The sequence below is a fragment of the Pecten maximus genome, chromosome 3 (assembly GCF_902652985.1).
Source record: "Pecten maximus chromosome 3, xPecMax1.1, whole genome shotgun sequence".
Classification (NCBI taxonomy): Eukaryota; Metazoa; Mollusca; class Bivalvia; order Pectinida; family Pectinidae; genus Pecten; species Pecten maximus.
In genome coordinates this window covers 29,081,107-29,105,471 of record NC_047017.1, presented here as the reverse complement: position 1 = coordinate 29,105,471, position 24,365 = coordinate 29,081,107, and the positions used below count along the sequence as shown (strand labels likewise).

General features: G+C 38.0%; 2 protein-coding genes across 2 annotated transcripts in view; both read right to left on the bottom strand.

Moving 5' to 3' along the window:
* LOC117323839 (protein jagged-1b-like) overlaps positions 1–16,207 on the bottom strand; it is a 137,707-nt gene extending 121,500 nt beyond the window's left edge. Inside the window, exon 1 of the mRNA XM_033879322.1 lies at positions 15,226–16,207. Within this exon, the coding sequence (XP_033735213.1) occupies positions 15,226–15,561 (336 nt within the window). The 5' untranslated portion in view covers positions 15,562–16,207. The remainder of the gene's footprint in view (positions 1–15,225) is intronic.
* Positions 16,208–22,249: 6,042 nt separating this feature from the next.
* Positions 22,250–24,040, bottom strand: LOC117322699 (mucin-2-like). Its single transcript, XM_033877638.1, has one exon. The coding sequence runs from the start codon at positions 24,038–24,040 to the stop codon at positions 22,250–22,252; it is 1,791 nt and encodes a 596-aa protein (XP_033733529.1).
* Positions 24,041–24,365: the final 325 nt, after the last annotated feature.

The following is a 24,365-nucleotide window of genomic DNA, read 5'->3' as shown; positions in this document are numbered from 1 at the left end:
CTCGCAACCCAGAGGTGGAGGGCTAGTGATAAAGTGAGTTCGGGCCGGATAGTTCAGACACACACTTTATCACGCCCGCCGCCTTACTGTGACAGTGTTCTACAGTGTTATACCCACACCTTCTTCAGATCCTATTTATCAAATAAAAAATGTAATCCACGAATCTTCTTTAGACAAGATGTATGTTATATAAATAAGAACTGGATGCCGAATGTTTACACAACCATTGTCACCTTTACACAGGAAGCGTTATAAATGATTTTCACCTTCCTGTCAACAATGACATTATAATTTACTTTTTTTTCACGTCGTGTTTGAGGGTATTGTACCGTACATTGATCTCCACCGGAGAGTTGTGTCTGTCGGCAGTCAGACATCCGTAATTCCGATAAATGTCCCCCTGGTGTATTGATACTACGGAAATATTACAGGTGTCTGCTCTATACCAATTATAATGGACCCACCTTGTTACTGTGTATATATCACACAATTATATCATAAAATCTAGCTCTCAGTTAGTTATCCAAGTGTAAATAAATATATTCACTAAGCTTGATTATTGAATAAATATTGTTGTTTAAACTTATATGTTTAAAACTGCTAAAGGCTATTTAAGAGAAAATGTTTAAAATATTGTTCTGAAAATATCATTTTAAAGTATGATGTAAGTAATTATTGATTTTTTTCTCACTAAATGCATTATATATTAAAGTATAATTCTGTCTTCCCAGTATTTAATTAAGGATTAACTTGTTTATAAATTCAAATTTAAATTCAAATGTTTACTCACAGTAATCACATAAGTAATTTGATGCATATTTTTATGTATTGGAGCTTTAACAAAATACATAAACGCCGTTTACTCTAAATAAACCACGAAATGACGAGAGTGCACTCCAGTTTTTGTTGTTATAGCTCAATATCATAATCATATTGTTCAAGTTAAACCTTATAATTTAATTTACTCTACACAATCCCAGTGGAAATCTCTTTTTATTGATGGACTCTTTTCTCTTAGAAATTATTACGCCGTTGTATCATCCAATCAAACACAATATTATAAACAGGGACGTTACCTTTTACTTGGGCTGATAACATAGTTTTTTCAGCCAATCAAAATGCTTGTTAAATTATTACCGCATAAAATTAACAACATAAGCATTGCCATATCTACATAAGTCATTCTTGATGCATGGACTCGGACTTCATCTAGTGTTTGTGTCTAATGGCCTTTTGGTGAGACATCAGATGGTGCCCTGGTACTTCTATGATACAAATCACAATCGCGGAAACACAATCGTGATGCGACCCGATAAGGCCACGTCAAAATTAGTGGTTCATTCACAACATGTTTGGTAAAAGGGCTTTATTTGATATCATCAAGTTTCGAATAATTCACATCTCATTTCGTCAGTTTTAGATGTATTCTATAACACTGGGAATGTGTATGCTGACCAATTAATGTTCTCACTTGTACGACCTTTATAAAGGAACCTATAAGGTTTTGCCACCAGTAACTGAAATACCTATCTTTTCGTTACCCGATACCTCTCATGTTTAATCGAAAAATGGTTATTTTAACGAAACAAAGACTTGATCACGTTCTTTCAGTTAATGTTTCGTGTATATGTACGGAATGCATATTTTGTTAAAAAGAGAACGTGCTTCTTGAGCAGTTGTATGTTCGTCCTTGGCTGGTTCAGTTTAACGTTTTTGACACACGGCTGCATGTCTTGTAGACGGTATGATATGGGTATTGACAGTGTATTACTGGGTAATGTGTTGGGTTTGTGAATGTCTGTTTTACTTGATACACTGTCTGCTAGCAGGCAGCATCTAGTAAACAATATCTTACGTATTAGAGCGTGTGTGATGTTCCATTGGGCAGGCGATGCTAGCTGTGTAAAGGTATGTGGTACAGTGCTCCTCGCCCCTCAACTCTTACGTAATATGAAATACAGAATGTGTAAATCGAGTCTTCGCTCCGTAACCTCACTCGATTTTTGCCATTGACAATATCTGCTCTAGAAAATGTTCCAATGTTTACTCATACAATACTACCATATACTTAAGCCGTACGTTAAAATTGATCAATAGCATGGTCCACATTTAAAAACTTCAATAATAATCTTAGTGGATTTAGTAGTTTTATTGAACCGCAGCCAAAAACGTATACTATATTAATACTGGAGACATGCCTCGGGTGTAAAAGAGTTGTTGCACAATAAACCATCGTGCATGGCCGTGTTTGTCTTGATTTTATCATAATTATAAAAAAGCTCGTGTATTCCATTCATTTTCGTCGTAAGTTTTTACTTTATATACATATGTTGATAATACATTAATTCAACCAATTCTGACATTTAATTTAGAAATTCGGTATGTGTACTTTGTATGAAATACTTATCAGTGCTAAGACTAGATCAGAGACAAACGGTAAACATTTCTATTATCTCTTCCACATTGATAAAACATCATTTTACATCATTTTAACAAGACAATCTTTTGAATTCTGTAAACATGCCTTCAGAAGAGAATTTCGCCATTATCCCGTTGAATCCCATGTTACGACCAAAGCTGCTCTACTGAGAGCTCTCGATAATGACAAAAAATCGTCAAATCACTAATTCTGAGTAAAGCACTAATAATGATGGCACCTACAGTTGGTACACGTTCATAAAATATGTTTTACAAACCTCCAATGTGTTTAGTATAGGTTTAAAACATCCATTTCCTTCCAACAAAAACAAAACAAAATACGACATCAATGCTAAGTTAATACACATCAACAAACATTCCGTGAGCAATGGACGAGCTAGAGCAATAAATCAAAGCTATACAAAAACATTAAAAAAATTATCTTAAAATACCTGTTTCAATCTTGGAAGGCTTTTTACAAAATTAAGATTGTGTAAATATGACCTTGAAATCGCCAGGGACAGGTCAAAGAGTATTCTAAAAATACCAATGACTTTGCAACCCTGTAATTCATTGGAGGATGAATTACATTTTATTACAGTCTGTTCCCAGATCGGAAGTGTAATTCATTAGACGATGAATTGCATTTTACTACAGTCAATTCCCAGATCGGACGTTTATCTCGTTCTTCAATAAGTGAACTTGAATGTTCTTTCCAATGTATTCTGATCTGTTTATGGGAGGTTGATACTTCAGACCTGAGTATGGTCATCAAATAGTTGTTAGAACCGAGGATGATGGGACTGTTTGACTTTGTATGGTATATCTGTATATAATATCAGCTTACACATGACTTTTCTTGCACTGCCCTCGACTGGAACACAATGGAGAAAAGTATCCTATTCAAGGATGCAGTGCCCGTGTCGGGACTCGAACCCATGACCTTTCGATCACACAGCCCAGCATCCAACCACTATACCATCATAATAGCAACGACATGCCAGCCTAGGTATACGGCGTTCTAGATATTTTAACACAGATAGTTTTCTAATTATGGTGATGCATCACTGTTATCGTGTGCACTCTGTGTATACACTCCTAACCATTGTCGTTACACACACTGCAGTCCGGATTCATTCACCATGACCGCCTTTAACATTGCAGGCGCACTTTCCCATGCACTCTCTCATCCGTCACCATGTCTATCGCGTTTTTTTTATCGCGCTGAATGTCATATCTTTTCTGTGTGTATTGCCCCTGACACAAGTCTATGCCTCACTGTTGCTCCAGGGTTTACTTCCGGTAAACTGCCTGTACTTCCCGGTTACTTGTCTCGTGCCGACAGAAGTACCACTCTCATTCAATTCTATTTAAGCATTCATCTCTTCCACTTTTGAAGATCGTATACCTTTTGTTGTTGATAATAAATCCCTTTATACCATTTGACTGTTCATCGAACAGTATTTTGGTCAAAGTTAATCGGCCACACCAAAGAGCAATCGGCAAAGACAGTTGGTAATACATAAGGCCTTCTGTCGCTGTTCTGTCCCAGCTCAAACTTTATGTCTGATGCCTTTCTCTTCACACTCCCAAAGTTTGCCGATCACGTGCATGCGCCCGTGGGACCGTCTGTATTAGGTAGACCATCAGGGTCCCGCACACGAGGTACCGGCTGTTTGCGGGACACGGCCATGGTCCTTTGCACGTGGTACGGTCTGTATCAGGTAGATGGTCACGGGGTCCTTTGTCGTGGTACGGTCTGTATCAGGTAGATGGTCACGGTTCTTTGTCGTGGTACGGTCTGTATCAGATAGATGGTCACGGTCCTTTGTCGTGGTACGGTCTGTATCAGGTATATGGTCACGGTCCTTTGTCGTGGTACGGTCTGTATCAGGTAGATGGTCACGGTCCTTTGCACGTGGTACGGTCTGTATCAGGTAGATGGTCACGGGGTCCTTTGTCGTGGTACGGTCTGTATCAGGTAGATGGTCACGGTCCTTTATCGTGGTACCGTCTGTATCAGGTAGATAGTCACGGTCCTTTGTCGTTGTAAGGTCTGTATCAGGTAGATGGTCACGGTCCTTTGTCGTGGTACGGTCTTTATCAGGTAGATGGTCACGGTCCTTTGTCGTGGTAAGGTCTGTATCAGGTAGATGGCCACGGTCCTTTGCACGTGGTAGGGTCTATATCCGGTAGATGGTCACGGGGTCCTTTGTCGTGGTACGGTCTTAATCAGGTAGATGGTCACGGTCCTTTGTCGTGGTAAGGTCTGTATCAGGTAGATGGTCACGGTCCTTTGTCGTGGTACCATCTGTATCAGGTAGATGATCACGGTCCTTTGTCGTGGTAAGGGTCTGTATCCGGTAGATGGTCACGGGTCCTTTGTCGTGGTACGGTCTGTATCAGGTAGATGGTCACGGTCCTTTGTCGTGGTACCGTCTGTATCAGGTAGATGGTCACGGTCCTTTGTCGTGGTAAGGTCTGGTATCAGGTAGATGGTCACGGTCCTTTGTCACTTGGTAAGGTCTGTATCAGGTAGATGGTCACGGTCCTTTGTCGTGGTACGGTCTGTATCAGGTAGATGGTCACGGTCCTTTGTCGTGGTACGGTCTGTATCAGGTAGATGGTCACGGTCCTTTGTCGTGGTAAGGTCTGTATCAGGTAGATGGTCACGGTCCTTTGTCACGGTAAGGTCAGTATCAGGTAGATGGTCACGGTCCTTTGTCGTGGTACGGTCTGTATCGGGTAGATGGTCACGGTCCTTTGTCGTGGTTCGGTCTGTATCGGGTAGATGGTCACGGTCCTTTGTCGTGGTAAGGTCTGTATCAGGTAGATGGTCACGGTCCTTTGTCACGGTAAGGTCAGTATCAGGTAGATGGTCACGGTCCTTTGTCACGGTAAGGTCTGTATCAGGTAGATGGTCACGGTGCTATGCGATACTAACTTTCTCACAGTTGTCATAGTGTCTGAACCGACCTTGATATCTATAATTATATCTTAATGCTATACATACAGCGTTATTGTGTGTCTTCCTCTCCTTTGCTGCTATTGTCAGGAGGCGTTCAGATTACTATGATGTAGTGCACCTTATACCGTGTCATGGTACTTGAATACATAATCGCCATTACCTAGTGTAGAGTAGTTGAGATGTTAGAGGGTGTTTTAGAGGTGGCAGAATTACACCTGTATAACTATGTCAACACGATCGTACGGCCTTAATGCTGTTCATTTTAATTGCAGGTGTAGAGTACCAGGCTTTTGTCAGCAGCACATGCTAAACCGAGGGGTGATCGCGGGCCTGGGAAGCGTCGGTAATCTGATAGATTTCACACGGTCCCTATACCCGGCTATTTGAGGATCATAGGTAACACACTGAGCAGAGCTGGCCTCAAATAATCGTCAATATTTCTTACTCAAGGAAAATCCTTAACTTAACATTTTTCATATTAAAGCACTACAGAATTCAAGGAAAGTTTCTTAACTATTTCCCCCTTAAACTCAATAATGCTTTCCTATGGGAAAACGATTAAGTTAAGGAGTGAATATTAATGAAAAGTATAGTCTGTCTTTCCATGGAGACGGCGGCCTCCGGATGACAGGGAGCAGGTCTTTCCCTAATCCCCCGACGAAACAGTTGTTGTAGGCAGCACAACATTGTGTTCTTTAGATCAAACGTTTCAGTACCACCAGAGTAACTGGCGGTCAGCAATTCTACTGTGCGAACGTTCTAGCATAAATATCAACAGTAATAAATGCATACATTATGGATACTACTAACCTTCACCGATTCTAATAGCCATACCATACATACTGTAATTATACTAACCATGAACTGATTCTAATAGCCATACCATAATGATAAATACTGTAATTATACTAACCATGAACTGATTCTAATAGCCATACCATAATGATAAATACTGTATTTATACTAACCATGAACTCATTCTACTTTCCACATCATCCACTGTGTTTTTATTAAAAACTTACTGCGTAGAACATTGATACAGTATAATATATAATATTTACATGCATACCTGCCCTGGTCAAGGTTAAATGACCCTTTAGCTGTCGATGGGCCGTAAAACCCAAACAAACAAATAGTCAAGCTAACAGACGAGTGGCTGTAGTAGTAGGCTGTATTAGTCGCTGTAGTAGTAGGCTGTATTAGTTGCTGTAGTAGTAGGTTGTATTAGTCGCTGTAGTATTAGGTTGTATTAGTCGCTGTAGTAGTAGGCTGTATTAGTCGCTGTAGTAGTAGGTTGTATTATTCGCTGTAGTAGTAGGTTGTATTAGTCGCTGTAGTAGTAGGTTGTATTAGTCGCTGTAGTAGTAGGTTGTATTAGTCGCTGTAGTAGTATGTTGTATTAGTCGCTGTAGTAGTAGGTTGTATAAGTCGCTGTAGTAGTAGGTTGTATTAGTCGCTGTAGTAGTAGTTTGTATTAGTCGCTGTAGTAGTAGGTTGTATTAGTCGCTGTAGTAGTAGGTTGTATTAGTCGCTGTAGTAGTAGGTTGTATTAGTCGCTGTAGTAGTAGGTTGTATTAGTCGCTGTAGTAGTATGTTGTATTAGTCGCTGTAGTAGTAGGTTGTATTAGTCGCTGTAGTAGTATGTTGTATTAGTCGCTGTAGTAGTATGTTGTATTAGTCGCTGTAGTAGTAGGTTGTATTAGTCGCTGTAGTAGTAGGTTGTATTAGTCGCTGTAGTAGTATGTTGTATAAGTCGCTGTAGTAGTATGTTGTATTAGTCGCTGTAGTAGTAGGTTGTATTAGTCGCTGTAGTAGTATGTTGTATTAGTCGCTGTAGTAGTAGGTTGTATTAGTCGCTGTAGTAGTATGTTGTATTAGTCGCTGTAGTAGTAGGTTGTATAAGTCGCTGTAGTAGTAGGTTGTATTAGTCGCTGTAGTAGTAGGTTGTATTAGTCGCTGTAGTAGTAGGTTGTATTAGTCGCTGTAGTAGTATGTTGTATTAGTCGCTGTAGTAGTAGGTTGTATTAGTCGCTGTAGTAGTAGGTTGTATTAGTCGCTGTAGTAGTAGTTCTGTAGTAGTATGTTGTATTAGTCGCTGTAGTAGTATGTTGTATTAGTCGCTGTAGTAGTAGGTTGTATTAGTCGCTGTAGTAGTATGTTGTATTAGTCGCTGTAGTAGTAGGTTGTATTAGTCGCTGTAGTAGTAGGTTGTATTAGTCGCTGTAGTAGTAGGTTGTATTAGTCGCTGTAGTAGTAGGTTGTATTAGTCGCTGTAGTAGTAGGCTGTATTAGTCGCTGTAGTATTAGGTTGTATTAGTCGCTGTAGTAGTAGGTTGTATTAGTCGCTGTAGTAGTATGTTGTATTAGTCGCTGTAGTAGTATGTTGTATTAGTCGCTGTAGTATTAGTCGCTGTAGTAGTATGTTGTATTAGTCGCTGTAGTAGTATGTTGTATTAGTCGCTGTAGTAGTATGTTGTATTAGTCGCTGTAGTAGTATGTTGTATTAGTCGCTGTAGTAGTATGTTGTATTAGTCGCTGTAGTAGTAGGTTGTATTAGTCGCTGTAGTATTAGTCGCTGTAGTAGTATGTTGTATTAGTCGCTGTAGTAGTATGTTGTATTAGTCGCTGTAGTAGTAGGTTGTATTAGTCGCTGTAGTAGTAGGTTGTATTAGTCGCTGTAGTAGTAGGTTGTATTAGTCGCTGTAGTAGTAGGTTGTATTAGTCGCTGTAGTAGTAGGTTGTATTAGTCGCTGTAGTAGTAGGTTGTATTAGTCGCTGTAGTAGTAGGTTGTATTAGTCGCTGTAGTAGTAGGTTGTATTAGTCGCTGTAGTAGTAGGTTGTATTAGTCGCTGTAGTAGTAGGTTGTATTAGTCGCTGTAGTAGTAGGTTGTATTAGTCGCTGTAGTAGTAGGTTGTATTAGTCGCTGTAGTAGTAGGTTGTATTAGTCGCTGTAGTAGTATGTTGTATTAGTCGCTGTAGTAGTAGGTTGTATTAGTCGCTGTAGTAGTAGGTTGTATTAGTCGCTGTAGTAGTAGGTTGTATTAGTCGCTGTAGTAGTAGGTTGTATTAGTCGCTGTAGTAGTAGGTTGTATTAGTCGCTGTAGTAGTAGGTTGTATTAGTCGCTGTAGTAGTAGGTTGTATTAGTAGCTGTAGTAGTAGGCTGTATTAGTCGCTGTAGTAGTAGGTTGTATTAGTCGCTGTAGTAGTAGGTTGTATTAGTCGCTGTAGTAGTAGGTTGTATTAGTCGCTGTAGTAGTAGGTTGTATTAGTCGCTGTAGTAGTAGGTTGTATTAGTCGCTGTAGTAGTAGGTTGTATTAGTCGCTGTAGTAGTAGGTTGTATTAGTCGCTGTAGTAGTAGGTTGTATTAGTCGCTGTAGTAATAGGTGGTTTTGTATAAGTCGCCCTAGTAGGCGGTGTATTCACTGTATTAGGTGGTTGTCCTCTGGTGGCCTAATTGACAATAAACATTGCCCTTTTTGTTTTATTATGTACACTGATTGATTGATTCAATTTATTGCATATAATAACGAAATCATATCTCCTAATCTTCTAAGGAAATTAAGATAATATTACAAATGTTCTAACATCTAAGACGGATACGACTGGGAGATAATATCCAAATTCTTCTACAAGCCCTCACTCGTACGATCTCCTGGTATGATAATGTAGACCACGTGATGGTGCATTACCCTCACTTTGAATATTAAATCTGCGCTTTATCAGCTAATGTTTTATACAGCCTACAAAATCCCGACTACTCGTGCCAAACTACAGCTGTTTTCTCCCAATACACAACACATACGGTAGTTCCTATCTAACCTAACATGCTGGATCCATGATGGACAATTACACCGGTAATATGTTAAATATCACATAAAACTTCACCATTTCAAAAAAGAAATTGATATTGAAATGAAATGTGATCTTGATAATGTGAAATAAAATATATGAACGAATTCCAGTGTATTGACCATTTAACAAGAAGTGCCGATCTCGTTGACAGAGGTATGTTAACCATATTGTAAAGTAAATTGGTGTATACCATTTATCTTCATCATACAAAGGCGTTTATGGAACCTCAGAATCTCCACTTACGTCTGTACTTTCATATGATAACGATTAGGACTTTAAAGTTGAATACGAATTTCCCCATAGAAATAGTATTCTACATTAAGCAATAGTCACACGCGATCTGCATTGGCTCCTCAATAACTCTTGTTACGTAGAACGTACTCAAGCTAAAATCGAGCCATACTTACATGCAGCTTAATGCCGATACAACCGCGTTGCTTTGCAAAAAAAAATCGCTACATACCTGGACAAATGTTTTTAACGTTTTCGTTGTACATCAATATTTTAACGTTTTGTTGTACATCAATATTTTAACGTTTTCTGTGTGCATCAATATTTTAATGGTTTTCAGTGTACATCAATATTTTAATGGTTTTCAGTGTACATCAATATTTTAATGATTTTCAGTGTACATCAATATGTTAATGGTTTTCAGTGTACATCAATATTTTAATGGTTTTCAGTGTACATCAATATGTTAATGGTTTTCAGTGTACATCAATATTTTAATGATTTTCAGTGTACATCAATATGTTAATGGTTTTCAGTGTACATCAATATTTTAATGGTTTTCAGTGTACATCAATATTTTAATGATTTTCAGTGTACATCAATATTTTAATGATTTTCAGTGTACATCAATATGTTAATGGTTTTCAGTGTACATCAATATTTTAATGGTTTTCAGTGTACATCAATATTTTAATGATTTTCAGTGTACATCAATATTTTAATGGTTTTCAGTGTACATCAATATTTTAATGGTTTTCAGTGTACATCAATATTTTAATGGTTTTCAGTGTACATCAATATGTTAATGGTTTTCAGTGTACATCAATATTTTAATGGTTTTCAGTGTACATCAATATTTTAATGGTTTTCAGTGTACATCAATACATGTATGTTAATGGTTTTCAGTGTACATCAATATTTTAATGGTTTTCAGTGTACATCAATACATGTATGTTAATGATTTTCAGTGTACATCAATATGTTAATGGTTTTCAGTGTACATCAATATTTTAATGATTTTCAGTGTACATCAATATGTTAATGGTTTTCAGTGTACATCAATATTTTAATGGTTTTCAGTGTACATCAATATTTTAATGATTTTCAGTGTACATCAATATTTTAATGGTTTTCAGTGTACATCAATATTTTAATGGTTTTCAGTGTACATCAATATTTTAATGGTTTTCAGTGTACATCAATATGTTAATGGTTTTCAGTGTACATCAATATGTTAATGGTTTTCAGTGTACATCAATATGTTAATGATTTTCAGTGTACATCAATATGTTAATGGTTTTCAGTGTACATCAATATGTTAATGGTTTTCAGTGTACATCAATATTTTAATGGTTTTCAGTGTACATCAATATGTTAATGGTTTTCAGTGTACATCAATATGTTAATGGTTTTCAGTGTACATCAATATGTTAATGGTTTTCAGTGTACATCAATATTTTAATGATTTTCAGTGTACATCAATATGTTAATGGTTTTCAGTGTACATCAATATTTTAATGATTTTCAGTGTACATCAATATGTTAATGGTTTTCAGTGTACATCAATATGTTAATGGTTTTCAGTGTACATCAATATGTTAATGGTTTTCAGTGTACATCAATATTTTAATGATTTTCAGTGTACATCAATATGTTAATGGTTTTCAGTGTACATCAATATGTTAATGGTTTTCAGTGTACATCAATATGTTAATGGTTTTCAGTGTACATCAATATGTTAATGGTTTTCAGTGTACATCAATATTTTAATGGTTTTCAGTGTACATCAATACATGTATGTTAATGGTTTTCAGTAAGTACGTAAAACATTCCTTGTCTTTATTGTTTTATAACACGTTGGACACGTGATTGATAATCATGTATAAAACTTTGTTTCTAGAATTTCTACCTCCTTTTTTATTTGCTATTTGAGCGCAAAAAAATCATAATAATACCTTATGCTTATCTAATTATCTATTTTCATAAATACCCCAAATGGTAGAAATTACTATTTCTTGTAGAATTCCACTGTTAATGTGTAATTTAAAACGGAAAATGCATTGTGTAATATATGTTATTAAAATGGTTGTGTAATAATATATCTATCAAATTGTATAACATATATGTGTAATATGTGTTTGTAGAATGGATTATTTATTACGTGTATGTAAAATGGATTGTGTGATATATGTATGTAAAATGGAGTGCATTTTATTAGTAAGCAAAATAGGATGTATTCTATAAGTATTTAAATGAAGCGTATGTTATGAGTAAGCAAACTGGAGTGTATATTAATTTTTGAGTATGTAGAATGGAGTGTATTTTGTAAGTAGTTAAAGGGAGTGTGTATTACGGGCTGATATAGGAGATAAGACACCCTAATGTAACAGAGAAGACTGAGACTGTCTGAACACTGTAAACAGTGTAAGCGTGGGAACGACATCCAACAAAACTCAAATTGATCTCCGTCGCTATTTTCAAGTCAATTTGTCCTTAATTATCATTGCAAAACATGTAGCAAACGGTATTTAAACTCGTATACCTTGGCGATGAGGTAGACTACGAGGTCGTGTGGAATGATATGCCTGCTGAATAACAATGAATGCTGTTTTAATAGGAAGTATACCATCGGTTTTGACTGAATATTTTATTTATAAGGATTTCTTTTATCACATCTACTTTATTTTGAATATCCTATCACTGCACATTACATCATTATAGAACTCCCCGTCGTTTAACAGTATTTCAATATAGAATAGGCTCTCAATGTACATTACATCATTATAGAACTCCCCATCGTTTAACAGTATTTCAGTTTGGAATAGGCTCTCACTATAGATCATTTCAGCATCTCATCGCTGTAAAGAATGTCAGTATAAATAAGATATCGCTGTACAGGATTTCAGTATAAAATATCATATCGCTGTACAGGATTTCAGTATAAATACGATGTCGCTGTACAGGATTTCAGTATAAAATACGATATCGCTGTACAGGATTTCAGTATAAAATATATCGTTGTACAGGATTTCAGTATAAAATATAATATCGCTGTACAGTATTTCAGTATAAATATCATATCGCTGTACAGGATTTCAGTATAAATACGATATCGCTGTACAGGATTTCAGTATGAAATGTCATATCGCTGTTCAGGATTTCAGTGTAAAATATCATATCGCTGTACAGGATTTCAGTATAAAATATCATATCGCTGTACAGGATTTCAGTATATATACGACTTCATTGTAAAGGATTTCAGTATGAAATACAATATTGCTGTACAGGATTGCAGTATGAAATATCATATTGTTGTACAGGATTTCAGTATAAAATGTTATATCTCTGTACAGGATTTCAAAAACTTTTTTTATTATATTTGATTGTTTTATGAATATAATTGAAATGTGTGCCCTGTGTGGTTAAACTATGTTACTTTAATTTTAAATATTTCAAATGTACATCACGCGATTTTCTCATGGAAAATGTATAATATGCTGTTTAAATACTAATGATTAAATATATGTTTAAACTAATGTTAGTTACACTGTCCTTAATAAAAAAAAAAAAGACCTATAACTTTTACCAATGTGCTGGAAACAGAAGTATAAAAGTACATGTAACATTGAGTGTATACCTTTGTGGATTAGAAAAAACGATTTGCTTTTCCATTTCCGTCAGATGTGAAAACACGTGTTTTGATAAAATCGAAATATATGTGTTGTAATGTCGGTCTATCACAGTACATTGAATAGGCATGGTTATAGAATTCAAAAGCAGCGTCTATTGAATACGTGATGCGGAATCGTTAAACTCTTTGAGAGCAATTCAAGCATGTTGACAGTCCAATTTTGTGACTTCCGTCAACCGGTGGCGACGCGTGCCAACTTCCGGCGACCGCCATCGCGAGCATGTCGCCTGCCGGTAATGACTTTGTAATTTGCCTCACACATGCCTGTATTCATCACCTCCGTAGTTATATCAAACGGTGTAGCAAGTGATACACCGTCACAGTGTTTGATACCGACGATAATTATGTAAAGACTTTGGTTGACACGGTAAACGATGAGACATGTTTATTGAATAGCCCTATAAACACAGGGAGATGTCAAAATGGGTCAGTGTATCGTACAGTATAACATAACCATAGCAGCTTACTCATTTCCCTACGTGGGGGATATATTCCTTGAGACGGAGCGTTACGTTGATCACAAAACATCCTGCCTCATCCCGCAGAACTTCGGCAATACCTTGAAATGTGTTGGACCGACTTAGTCACGCCAAAGGCTCATGTAAACAGACTCTTTTCTGCCACATTTGAAATAGGTTGGCATATTCTTGGCAAATGTATCAATGAAATTTATCCACGCGTATGCGAGTGTTTTACTATAAGGAGGGAGGAGACTTCCTTCAGAATGAGCGCTGGTCTTTACCAGCCTGTAACACACGTACACCTTCTGACACGGTAATGAGATTTTAATACCTCTTAGGTCATTAGAATACAATGCATCATCTAGAATGTATGTCAAAAATGTACCTCATCATCACTCCCTATAACTGTTTAATGTCGAATTTCTGAACTACTACTTGTCTGTTTGCCCCCTTTAGTAGATCTCCAGCACACCAAAATGTGTTACTATATAATGTAACCAACCAAAATGTGTTATTATATAATGTAACCAACCAAAATGTGTTACTATATAATGTAACCAACCAAAATGTGTTATTATACTGATGTAACATACCAAAATGTGTTATTATACAATGTTACACACCAAATACGTTCTGATACAATGTAACCAACCAAAATGTGTTATTATACAATGTAACCAACCAAAATGTGTTCCGATACAATGGAACGAACCAAATACGTTCTGATACAATGAAACGAACCAAATACGTTCTGATACAATGAAACGAACCAAAATATGTTCTTGTTCTAATGTAACGACCATTTACTGTTTTACGGTGGAGTTAACTGATGTGTGCTATTTTTCTCTAATGTTATAACACACTGATGTTTTCCCATACTGATGTAGAATGAACGTATGTTCTTTTTGTGATGCAATAAATGAAACTTGCTTAATATTGTCTGAAAATAAGATAGTTTACCGAAACATATTCTTATACGGATTTAACGAGCTAATATATGTTATTGTAGTGCCATATTCCTGTAGTGGTTTATCAAGTGTAGTACATCTAGATCCGATCTTATTATGACGGAATAAATGTAACGCTCTATAATACCTTCTTAAACATATTTATCTATTTTAATTTTTCGTTATTGTGATATAACACAAACTGTGCTATGTCTGTGATGTAATGAATGCAGAGAACCATTTACGTAAAAACTTGTGTGATAATAATGCATGTTTCGTCGCTATTTAATTTTTCCCCGTACAGCGAATTATGGATATGATACATGCAAGAACGTGTTATCTTTCCTGGGTAATCTTCAAATGAAAGCAAAACTAGTAGATCACATGTAAGGGATATCTATATATTTGGCCCACAGGGTAAATAGACAACATTATATACACCTGAACAGGCGAGCGTGAGAAAATCTCCCACGCATGGCAAACGTTTCTCTTCTGAGGACCACTGAATCACACGGGGCAGACGACACTCTTGTGACACTCCAGCCACGTAAACATTATCTTCAGTAACGCGTTTCATGTCATGGCATAAATTCATAATACTGTTAACGATTATTTTTTTAATGCAAAATGATAAATAAATACTAAGTACTTACCGTCCAGGAAAACTCAAAGGGTAGCTTTAGTCGGGTTCTGCTACTATCCATTGGGTAGGTAAAGGTATTTCCTCCAAAAACCTGGCTTGTAACATTTCCAAATGTACAGTGGCCATCGATAGTAACCCTACTTTGATATTCCTTGAGACAAACACGGAAGAATGTATCGCACTCCTCTACACACTTATTTTCAGCATCCCGATCCCCATCACAACACTCCCCATCTAACACCTCTCCTCGGGGGTTCCGGATAGTTGTAATTTGAATTTCAAAGTAACCAGAACCTGTTGAAATTCCCAAGATTGCCAGAAAAACAAATAAACTGGAAAGGATCATAGTTTTTCCTTCCAAAACGTGATCGTGGGAAGGTTTTCTCCCTGTTAACCATTAAACATACCTGTCTTGGAGAAGCATTCCGAAGCAAAATCACACATATAGATTCCAAGGAATCGCCAAAAACCATTCCTACGAAAACAAAACTGGGCAAATCCTGTTAACTTATATTTTTCATAAAATCGCTCCATTAACATCCTTCGAGGAATTCTATTTTCCACGGTACAAATAATTTAAATCCTTTTGCATCTTTCGCGATGATCACAAATTTTTTACTCCATCGTACACAGTGTGGGAACTTATTCTTACTCTCAAGTATACACTGCGCATGTCCTCGTATCTGTTAAAATTAAAGGGGCAATGCTGTCTGTTTTCGAAGTGTTCTACTATAGGCCTATCGGTCAGGTGTCGGCGTTGTGGCGTGCGAACCTCGGACACGCACTCAAGCATGTGACCACAGCACAATAGGTTCTTCAAATCAAATTAGTTCATTTGCATGTGTTTGCATTGCGATGCCGTTACATTACAATTACCCAACACTTGGTTCCACAAGTTTTCAAACAACACCTAACCTCTACGCATCATCGTATAAGTTGTGGAATCCTCCGGCACGCTCTCTCTATCATCCAATGGCGGGGGTAATCTGATGCGGCAGATAGTAGTGTACTGCTCCATGTCAACAGTAGGCACGCGCAACTCACGCGACCGCTCGTGTAGGACAGACCCGAGCCGTAGACGTCTTGTCTATAGCACCCTGTAAGCATATAATGTAGTTTAACAAGACGCAGTATTAATATATATTTATCGATTTGGGACCGGTCAACCTTACAAAACCTGTTCACATTTTAAAGAATTAAATGTCGATCGCTGTTTCTACGGTAGTAATGCAGTTTTATATCCAAGAGGGGCCCTAGAGTACCCAGCCAGTGTGTTTTCCTATCGAAACTCCACACAGGGGGTCTTTGTTGCATTGGAACAGTATAATATGCTTTACAATGGATTAAACTATAGTTATTGACCTTCCGTATCACTCGTGGTTCATATGTATGGTAATTTCTTATTGATGATTATTTACATTATCTGAGCAGGAACTAAACCAATATAACTGGTGAACTGTCAAATAAACTTATTTAAAATATAACATTTCGCCTTTGTCGTACCAACGGGAGGTGCGATTCAGACGTTAACTTGACATAAATTCTGCTATTTGGTGAAGTAACAGTCAGAGCACAGCTCAAACAAATTTAATATTAAACATTCATTTGACAACGATACAAATTATCCAACTTAACTACAGGTGAATTCAGGTAGACTGTTATTTATTACAACGTACATACTGATCTGTTGGCTATAAAGGGCACGCGCGACCAAACAGACGCTGGTAAATAGGGATGACAGCTCTACGCAGAGTGAGGATCGTGGGAAAACTCTCTCGCCTCTACCTTCAAGTCATTTGTCACGGCCCGTCACAGGTAGGACGCTCGCCCTGCCCACCACTCAAGGCTGACTTTCAGACTACGAACGTCGTATTTAACACCTGTAATCTCAACTATCAACTCAATAAAAGTTGGTAAAGTAAATTGTCGTGTCTTTGTCGTGAACACCACACTCCAAGCATCTCCCGTTTGGTCTCCAGTTTTTCCACACTCTATATAACAACTCGTCCTCAATAGCTTAAGTGTTTACTCAGTAGTACATTACTTAATATGTCTAAATAATTAATGGTATTTAAACTCAACCAAATACCGAATTTAACCTACGAATTATAACGTTTTATGATCAATAATATAATGTACTCTACATACATTCCTCAACATACCCCTTTAGAACACGATCTCTGAGAAATTGAATTTACTGGATGCGTATAATATCAAAATATTCAAAATATTTGTGTATATATCGTTGTGTTTCGGATGATTTATATTTCATACAACTGTGTGTAAAGCAATATCGCGTATGAATCAATATATAGCAACATTTTGATAATAATTTTTACTTAAATAGTACTTCAAGGTTAGCAAATTTCCCTTTTTTAGGTAGACTCAACGTTATCATCACCTGGTCTATATAACTAATAACGCTGTTGATTTCCAGCTATTTGTTCGGTATTGTTTGACGCCCAAAGAAGGATATTAAGGACGGGCACTTATCAAAAAGATAGATAAATTATACCATAAAGTAAAATAGATAAAATATACCACAAAATAATTAGAGAAAACATACCACAAAATAAAGATAACAGGAAAAACGAAACAAATCGTAGCATCAATATATCTTGTCAAATAAATCAAAAATGAATCGAGGCGATGAGACCGGACAGCGACAGGTTGGCTGTGGTCGTACCGTTCTCGTTTTATTTCTGAATTTTCAAGATTATAAATTAATCAAAGCGCACGTCACACAAGTGTACAAAAATCTGTATAAACACACAATAGTTTTGCCTTTTCATACCTAATACTAGCTTTAAACTGGATGTAATTGTGACCCTCCTCGACCCAGTCGTAACCCCACGTCCGTCCTAACGCCCATGTCGCGTTCGATGACATGTAATAACTATTCGGCGTAACGGTTTAGCTGCTATATAAGCGAGGTTTCTAACTCGCATTGCACTCGTCTGCATACATAATTAGTGGCCAGCTCGGGAGGGATACGGGAGGCAGCGCTCGATGGGCCAGGTCGTTAGGTTGGTTCCACTTGGCTAGAAGTGTGAGAACCTAATGTGAAGGGATAGGAAATGTCACATTGAGGGGTATCGCGAGTACAGCCACATTTCGTACTCTACCTAGCCCCATCTATTTAGTGTTATTACTGTTGGCATGCGATGTCTTCAGGTTGTTTTCTCAGGTGATCCTCGCCTGGGCTGTACTTAAATTAGTATCTTAACTATTTTGTTCGAAACTATTTTATGAATTCAGCTGAATACGTATTCTGGCATGATGATGATGAGTTGTATTTCTTACTAATATAGCTTTTGTTCTGGACCATTATGATACACCTGTCTGAGTTACAATATGTTTAGCCAACAACATCATTGGCGAGACCTAAAGAGTCTATGGCGCAGTTCTATAAACATTGTTCGGCATATCTGTATTTATTACTAACTCCAAAGGTGATATGTTAATTGAGTTTCCGACATTTTTACTTACTTATATAATGTCTTAATTCCAGATCAACAAGATCTAGCTCAGTTCGTTAATTTAACTTAAAATGTCTTACCTATATAACTAGGACCATGTTGTTTACATAGATGTGTACGGTACAGTTAACTTAAAATGTCTTACCTATATACCATAAATACATGGCGGAGTTAATATTCCCCGATAAGATTTTTGCGGTAGTTTTTGTGATTAGTATTTTAACTGTTAGACTTGCAATAGCTGTCATTTTTCTCGTCATTTTCATCTCGAATGATTTCATACTAGATAGTGACAACGTAAGTGGATATCAAACGTGTTCGGGCTTTAAAATATTTATCAAAGTTGTTGATGTGTATAATTCGACAATTATGAAGAAGATATGTCCTAAACAGCGAGTGTCATATCTCTATATATTCAAAGCGCTTTGTATCTGGTTGATGTATTTTCAATGATTGCGATATAAATACCCGTTATCGAACTAGTGGTGTAACTTTCAGATAAATATTCAAATGAATTCGTCATAAACGAAATATGTGATGTAAAATTTCCCACGATTCAGAAAAAAATATAAATTAGATACATAAAATCAAGCGGTATAATAAATTATCAAATGTGTCATTTGATGTAAAAGTAGAAATCCAATATCTGTGAATATCATTTAGACGCTCAAATATGAATAAAAAAAACTCGTTTATCAGAGAGGCGAAGCTAACTCATTAGTAACATATTTTATGATAGTGTTCATTTAGACATCAAAATGAATTCTTTCTAAGCATTAACGCGAAAACTGAGATATTTCAAAGTTTTTTTGATGGGTTATCCTTCTTAGGCAAACAAGTTGTTTAAATGTTTCTCAGTGTTCACATTTAACTTAAGCTAGATCTAAACACTCGCTCCATACGTATTACACGGAATGAGTATGCCAAGAACGACTACTCTACCACAATATCCAGCCTTCCCCGGGCGCCATACAAGGATGGCCGAGATATGTTGGCAGGTGCTTTCACAATTACTAAAAATCGATATAAATCACCTTATTTTTAATTGGCAATTTCATATCAAATGTATTTAAATTATAATTAATCTATTAAACGAAGGTATTCTGCTTTTTGTAACATCTAAACTGGAAACATGGTTTAATTTCCTATAGCACATTTCTAAAATGTTTGGTGGTTTGTTAAGGTTTAAATGTTTTTCACCCACATTGTTTTATCTGGAAAATGTCATATTTTCCAAATTTAAGTTTTCACAACAAATATTATTTTAATAGATAATAACAAGTACATTCCGAAACAGGTGGAGCAACCGTTACTGTGAAGGTTGTAAAGATATGAGATAACTACAAAGGTCATTCTAAAGTATGTCGGGATATCATAAACGACACAGCTACACCGTAAGGTTAATTCAAATCGATAACATAAGGACAGATATGAATTAAGATAAGAATGGAAACACTAAAACAATACATAGAATAAAGACCACGTGTTCCCGAAAAGGAAGCGTCTCGTGCTTCACTGACAACACCCGCTATATAATGTGAAAGACATCGATATATACATGTAAACACTGTCGGAAATGGAATGTTACTACACCTGAGGTGTAATGTTACTCTAGCTGAGATACCATTTTACTATACCTGAGATGTAATGTTACTATACCTGAGATGTAATGTTACTATACACGAGATGTAATGTTACTCTACCTGAGATGTAATGTTACTATGCCTGCGATGTAATGTTACTATACACGAGATGTAATGTTACTCTACCTGAGATGTAATGTTACTATACCTGAGATGTAATGTTACTATACCTGAGATGTCATGTTACTATACCTGAGATGTAATGTTACTCTACCTGAGATGTAATGTTACTATAACTGAGATGTAATGTTACTATACACGAGATGTAATGTTACTCTACCTGAGATGTAATGTTACTATGCCTGCGATGTAATGTTACTATACCCGAGATGTAATGTTACTATACACGAGATGTAATGTTACTCTACCTGAGATGTAATGTTACTATACACGAGATGTAATGTTACTATACCTGAGATGTAATGTTACTATACACGAGATGTAATGTTACTATACACGAAATTATTAGCAGAGTGTATGTGTTATGTACATTAGATTAGCAGAGTGTCTGTGTTATTTATATTAGATTAGCAGAGTGCCCTTGTTATGTATATTACGCTAGCAGAGTGCCCTTGTTATGTATATTACGCTAGCAGAGTGCCCGTGTTATGTATATTAGACTAGTAGAGTGCCCGTGTTATGCATATTAGACTAGTAGAGTGTCCGTGTTATGTATATTAGACTAGTAGAGTGTCCGTGTTATGTATATTAGACTAGTAGAGTGCCCGTGTTATGTATATTAGACTAGTAGAGTGCCCATGCTATGTATATTAGACTAGTAGAGTGTCCGTGTTATGTATATTAGACTAGTAGAGTGTCCGTGTTATGTATATTAGACTAGTAGAGTGCCCGTGTTATGTATGTTAGACTAGTAGAGTGCCCGTGCTATGTATATTACACTAGTAGAGTGCCCGTGTTATGTATATTACACTAGTAGAGTGCCCGTGTTATGTATATTACACTAGCAGAGTGCCCGTGTTATGTATATTGATGATAGGTTTGTGAAGTTAAAACGTAGATTCATTACTATATTCAGAAAACTATAATTTCCGGCGGACCTGTTGTTCTCGTTACCTTCTGCTGTTTCCTCATCGGTGAGTGAACTACATATAGCAATTTAAAATATAGCATAAAACAACCCCTCGCGTGCTAATTAGATTACGAGCACAGATTGTTACCTGCTGGGTGAGGAAAGCTATGTAAGAAACGAGATCGAATCCGTGTGTCAGTAGCCGGGTTAGAGAAAGCACTAAAACCTAGAGGACCCGGGGTCGGCAAACACCAGGACAACATTTATCTGTTGCTTTGATTGTTTTGCTTCCTTTTCTTGCGACATTTTCTTTTATTTCGTCTCCATTTCGTTTTTGGTTGTGTTAGCAGGGACTCGTTGCATAGACATTGAGTTCATATTCGGACCTTTATATTGACGGAATGGTACATCACTAAAAAAACCTTTCAGCAAAAATAAAGAGGCTATTCATCAGTAATAGGTAATCTGTATAGATATATCTTACATCCGTTGTTTCGTGTACTGAAGTACTGGAGTCGTGTTAGTTGTCTATCGATATCTCCCCTAACTGCGGGGAAACTCTTGCTTGGCCTTTATAACTAGTCTTAATTGATTTTCTGTTCCTTTCCGCTTTAATCCAGGTTCTAAACTGATTTAAACTATTGTACACACGTCACGCATCTCTATTCTATTCAGGTGTCAGGGAATTCTCTAGCACGTGTACTACACAGGTAAAACATTGGCGCGGGCCATAATACGGTGTGCACGTGGAAGGATTATATTGATACTGAGGATAAAATTTTAATCTGGCTTAAGATACTAAGCAAAAAATAAATATCACATTCTCACTATACAAAGATTAATTTTGAACAACCGGCAAAATGAGGGAGGTCACCAGCAGCATTAAAGTAAATATGGAACATTGACCTGGTGGTGAGGATGACGAGGGTTGGTGATTCTGGTGGAGAGGTTGGCGAGGGTTGGTGATCCTGGTGGTGAGGTTGACGAGGGTTGGTGATGGTGATGATTGTGGTGGACGTTGATCCTGGTGGTGAGGTTGACGAGGGTTGGTGATACTGGTGGTGATCCTGGTAGTGAGGTTGAGAGGGTTTGTGATCCTGGTGGTGATGTTGACGAGGGTTCGTGATATTTGTGATGATATTTACGAGGGTTGGTGATCCTGGTGGTGAGGTTGACGAGGGTTGGTGATTCTGGTGGTGAGGTTGACGAGGGTTGGTGATCCTGGTGGTGAGGTTGACGAGAGTTGGTGATATTGGTGGTGAGGTTGACGAGAGTTTGTGATACTGGTGGTGAGGTTGACGAGGGTTGGTGATACTGGTGGTGGGGTTGACGAGGGTTGGTGATCCTGGTGTTGAGGTTGACGAGGGTTGGTGATCCTGGTGGTGAGGTTGACGAGAGTTGGTGATACTGGTGGTGAGGTTGACGAGGGTTGGTGATACTGGTGGTGGGGTTGACGAGGGTTGGTGATGGTGATGAGTGTGATGAACGTTGATCCTGGTGGTGAGGATGACAACGGTTGGTGATCCTGGTGGTGAGGTTGACGAGGGTTGGTGATCCTGGTGGTGAGGTTGACGAGGGTTGGTGATCCTGGAGGTGAGGTTGACGAGAGTTGGTGATACTGGTGGTGAGGTTGACGAGAGTTGGTGATACTGGTGGTGAGGTTGACGAGGGTTGGTGATCCTGGTGGTGAGGTTGACGAGGGTTGGTGATCCTGGTGGTGAGGTTGACGAGAGTTGGTGATACTGGTGGTGAGGTTGACGAGAGTTGGTGATACTGGTGGTGAGGTTGACGAGGGTTGGTGATACTGGTGGTGGGGTTGACGAGGGTTGGTGATCCTGGTGGTGAGGTTGGCGAGGGTTGGTGATACTGGTGGTGGGGTTGACGAGGGTTGGTGATACTGGTGGTGGGGTTGACGAGGGTTGGTGATGGTGATGAGTGTGATGAACGTTGATCCTGGTGGTGAGGATGACGAGGGTTGGTGATCCTGGTGGTGAGGTTGACGAGGGTTGGTGATCCTGGTGGTGAGGTTGACGAGAGTTGGTGATACTGGTGGTGAGGTTGACGAGGGTTGGTGATCCTGGAGGTGAGGTTGACGAGGGTTGGTGATTCTGGTGGTGAGGTTGACGAGGGTTCGTGATCCTGGTGGTGAGGTTGACGAGGGTTGGTGATTCTGGTGGTGAGGTTGACGAGGGTTGGTGATCCTGGTGGTGAGGTTGACGAGGGTTGGTGATACTGGTGGTGGGGTTGACGAGGGTTGGTGATGGTGATGAGTGTGATGAACGTTGATCCTGGTGGTGAGGTTGACGAGGGTTGGTGATACTGGCGTTGAGGTTGACGAGGGTTCGTGATCCTGGTGGTGAGGTTGACGAGGGTTCGTGATTCTGGTGGTGAGGTTGACGAGGGTTGGTGATACTGATGGTGAGGTTGACGAGGGTTGGTGATCCTGGTGGTGAGGTTGACGAGGGTTGGTGATACTGGTGGTGATCCTGGTAGTGAGGTTGAGAGGGTTTGTGATCCTAGTGGTGAGGTTGACGAGGGTTGGTGATACTGGTGGTGTGGTTGACGAGAGTTGATGATCCTGGTGGTGAGGTTGACGAGGATTGGTGATGGTGATGAGTGTGATGAACGTTGATCCTGGTGGTGAGTGCGATGTTTTATAATGGTGGCGTGCATGGTATAAACGTGGAAAGGGGAGTTATAATTAATCTACATTATAACATAGGGAGGTAGATAGGGGAGTTATAATCCACATAGACATTATAACACAGGGAGGTAGATAGGGGAGTTATAATCCACATAGACATTATAACATAGGGAGGTAGATAGGGGAGTTATAATCCACATAGACATTATAACATAGGGAGGTAGATAGGGGAGTTATAATCCACATAGACATTATAACATAGGGAGGTAGATAGGGGAGTTATAATCCACACAGACATTATAACATAGAGAGGTAGATAGGGGAGTTATAATCCACATAGACATTATAACATAG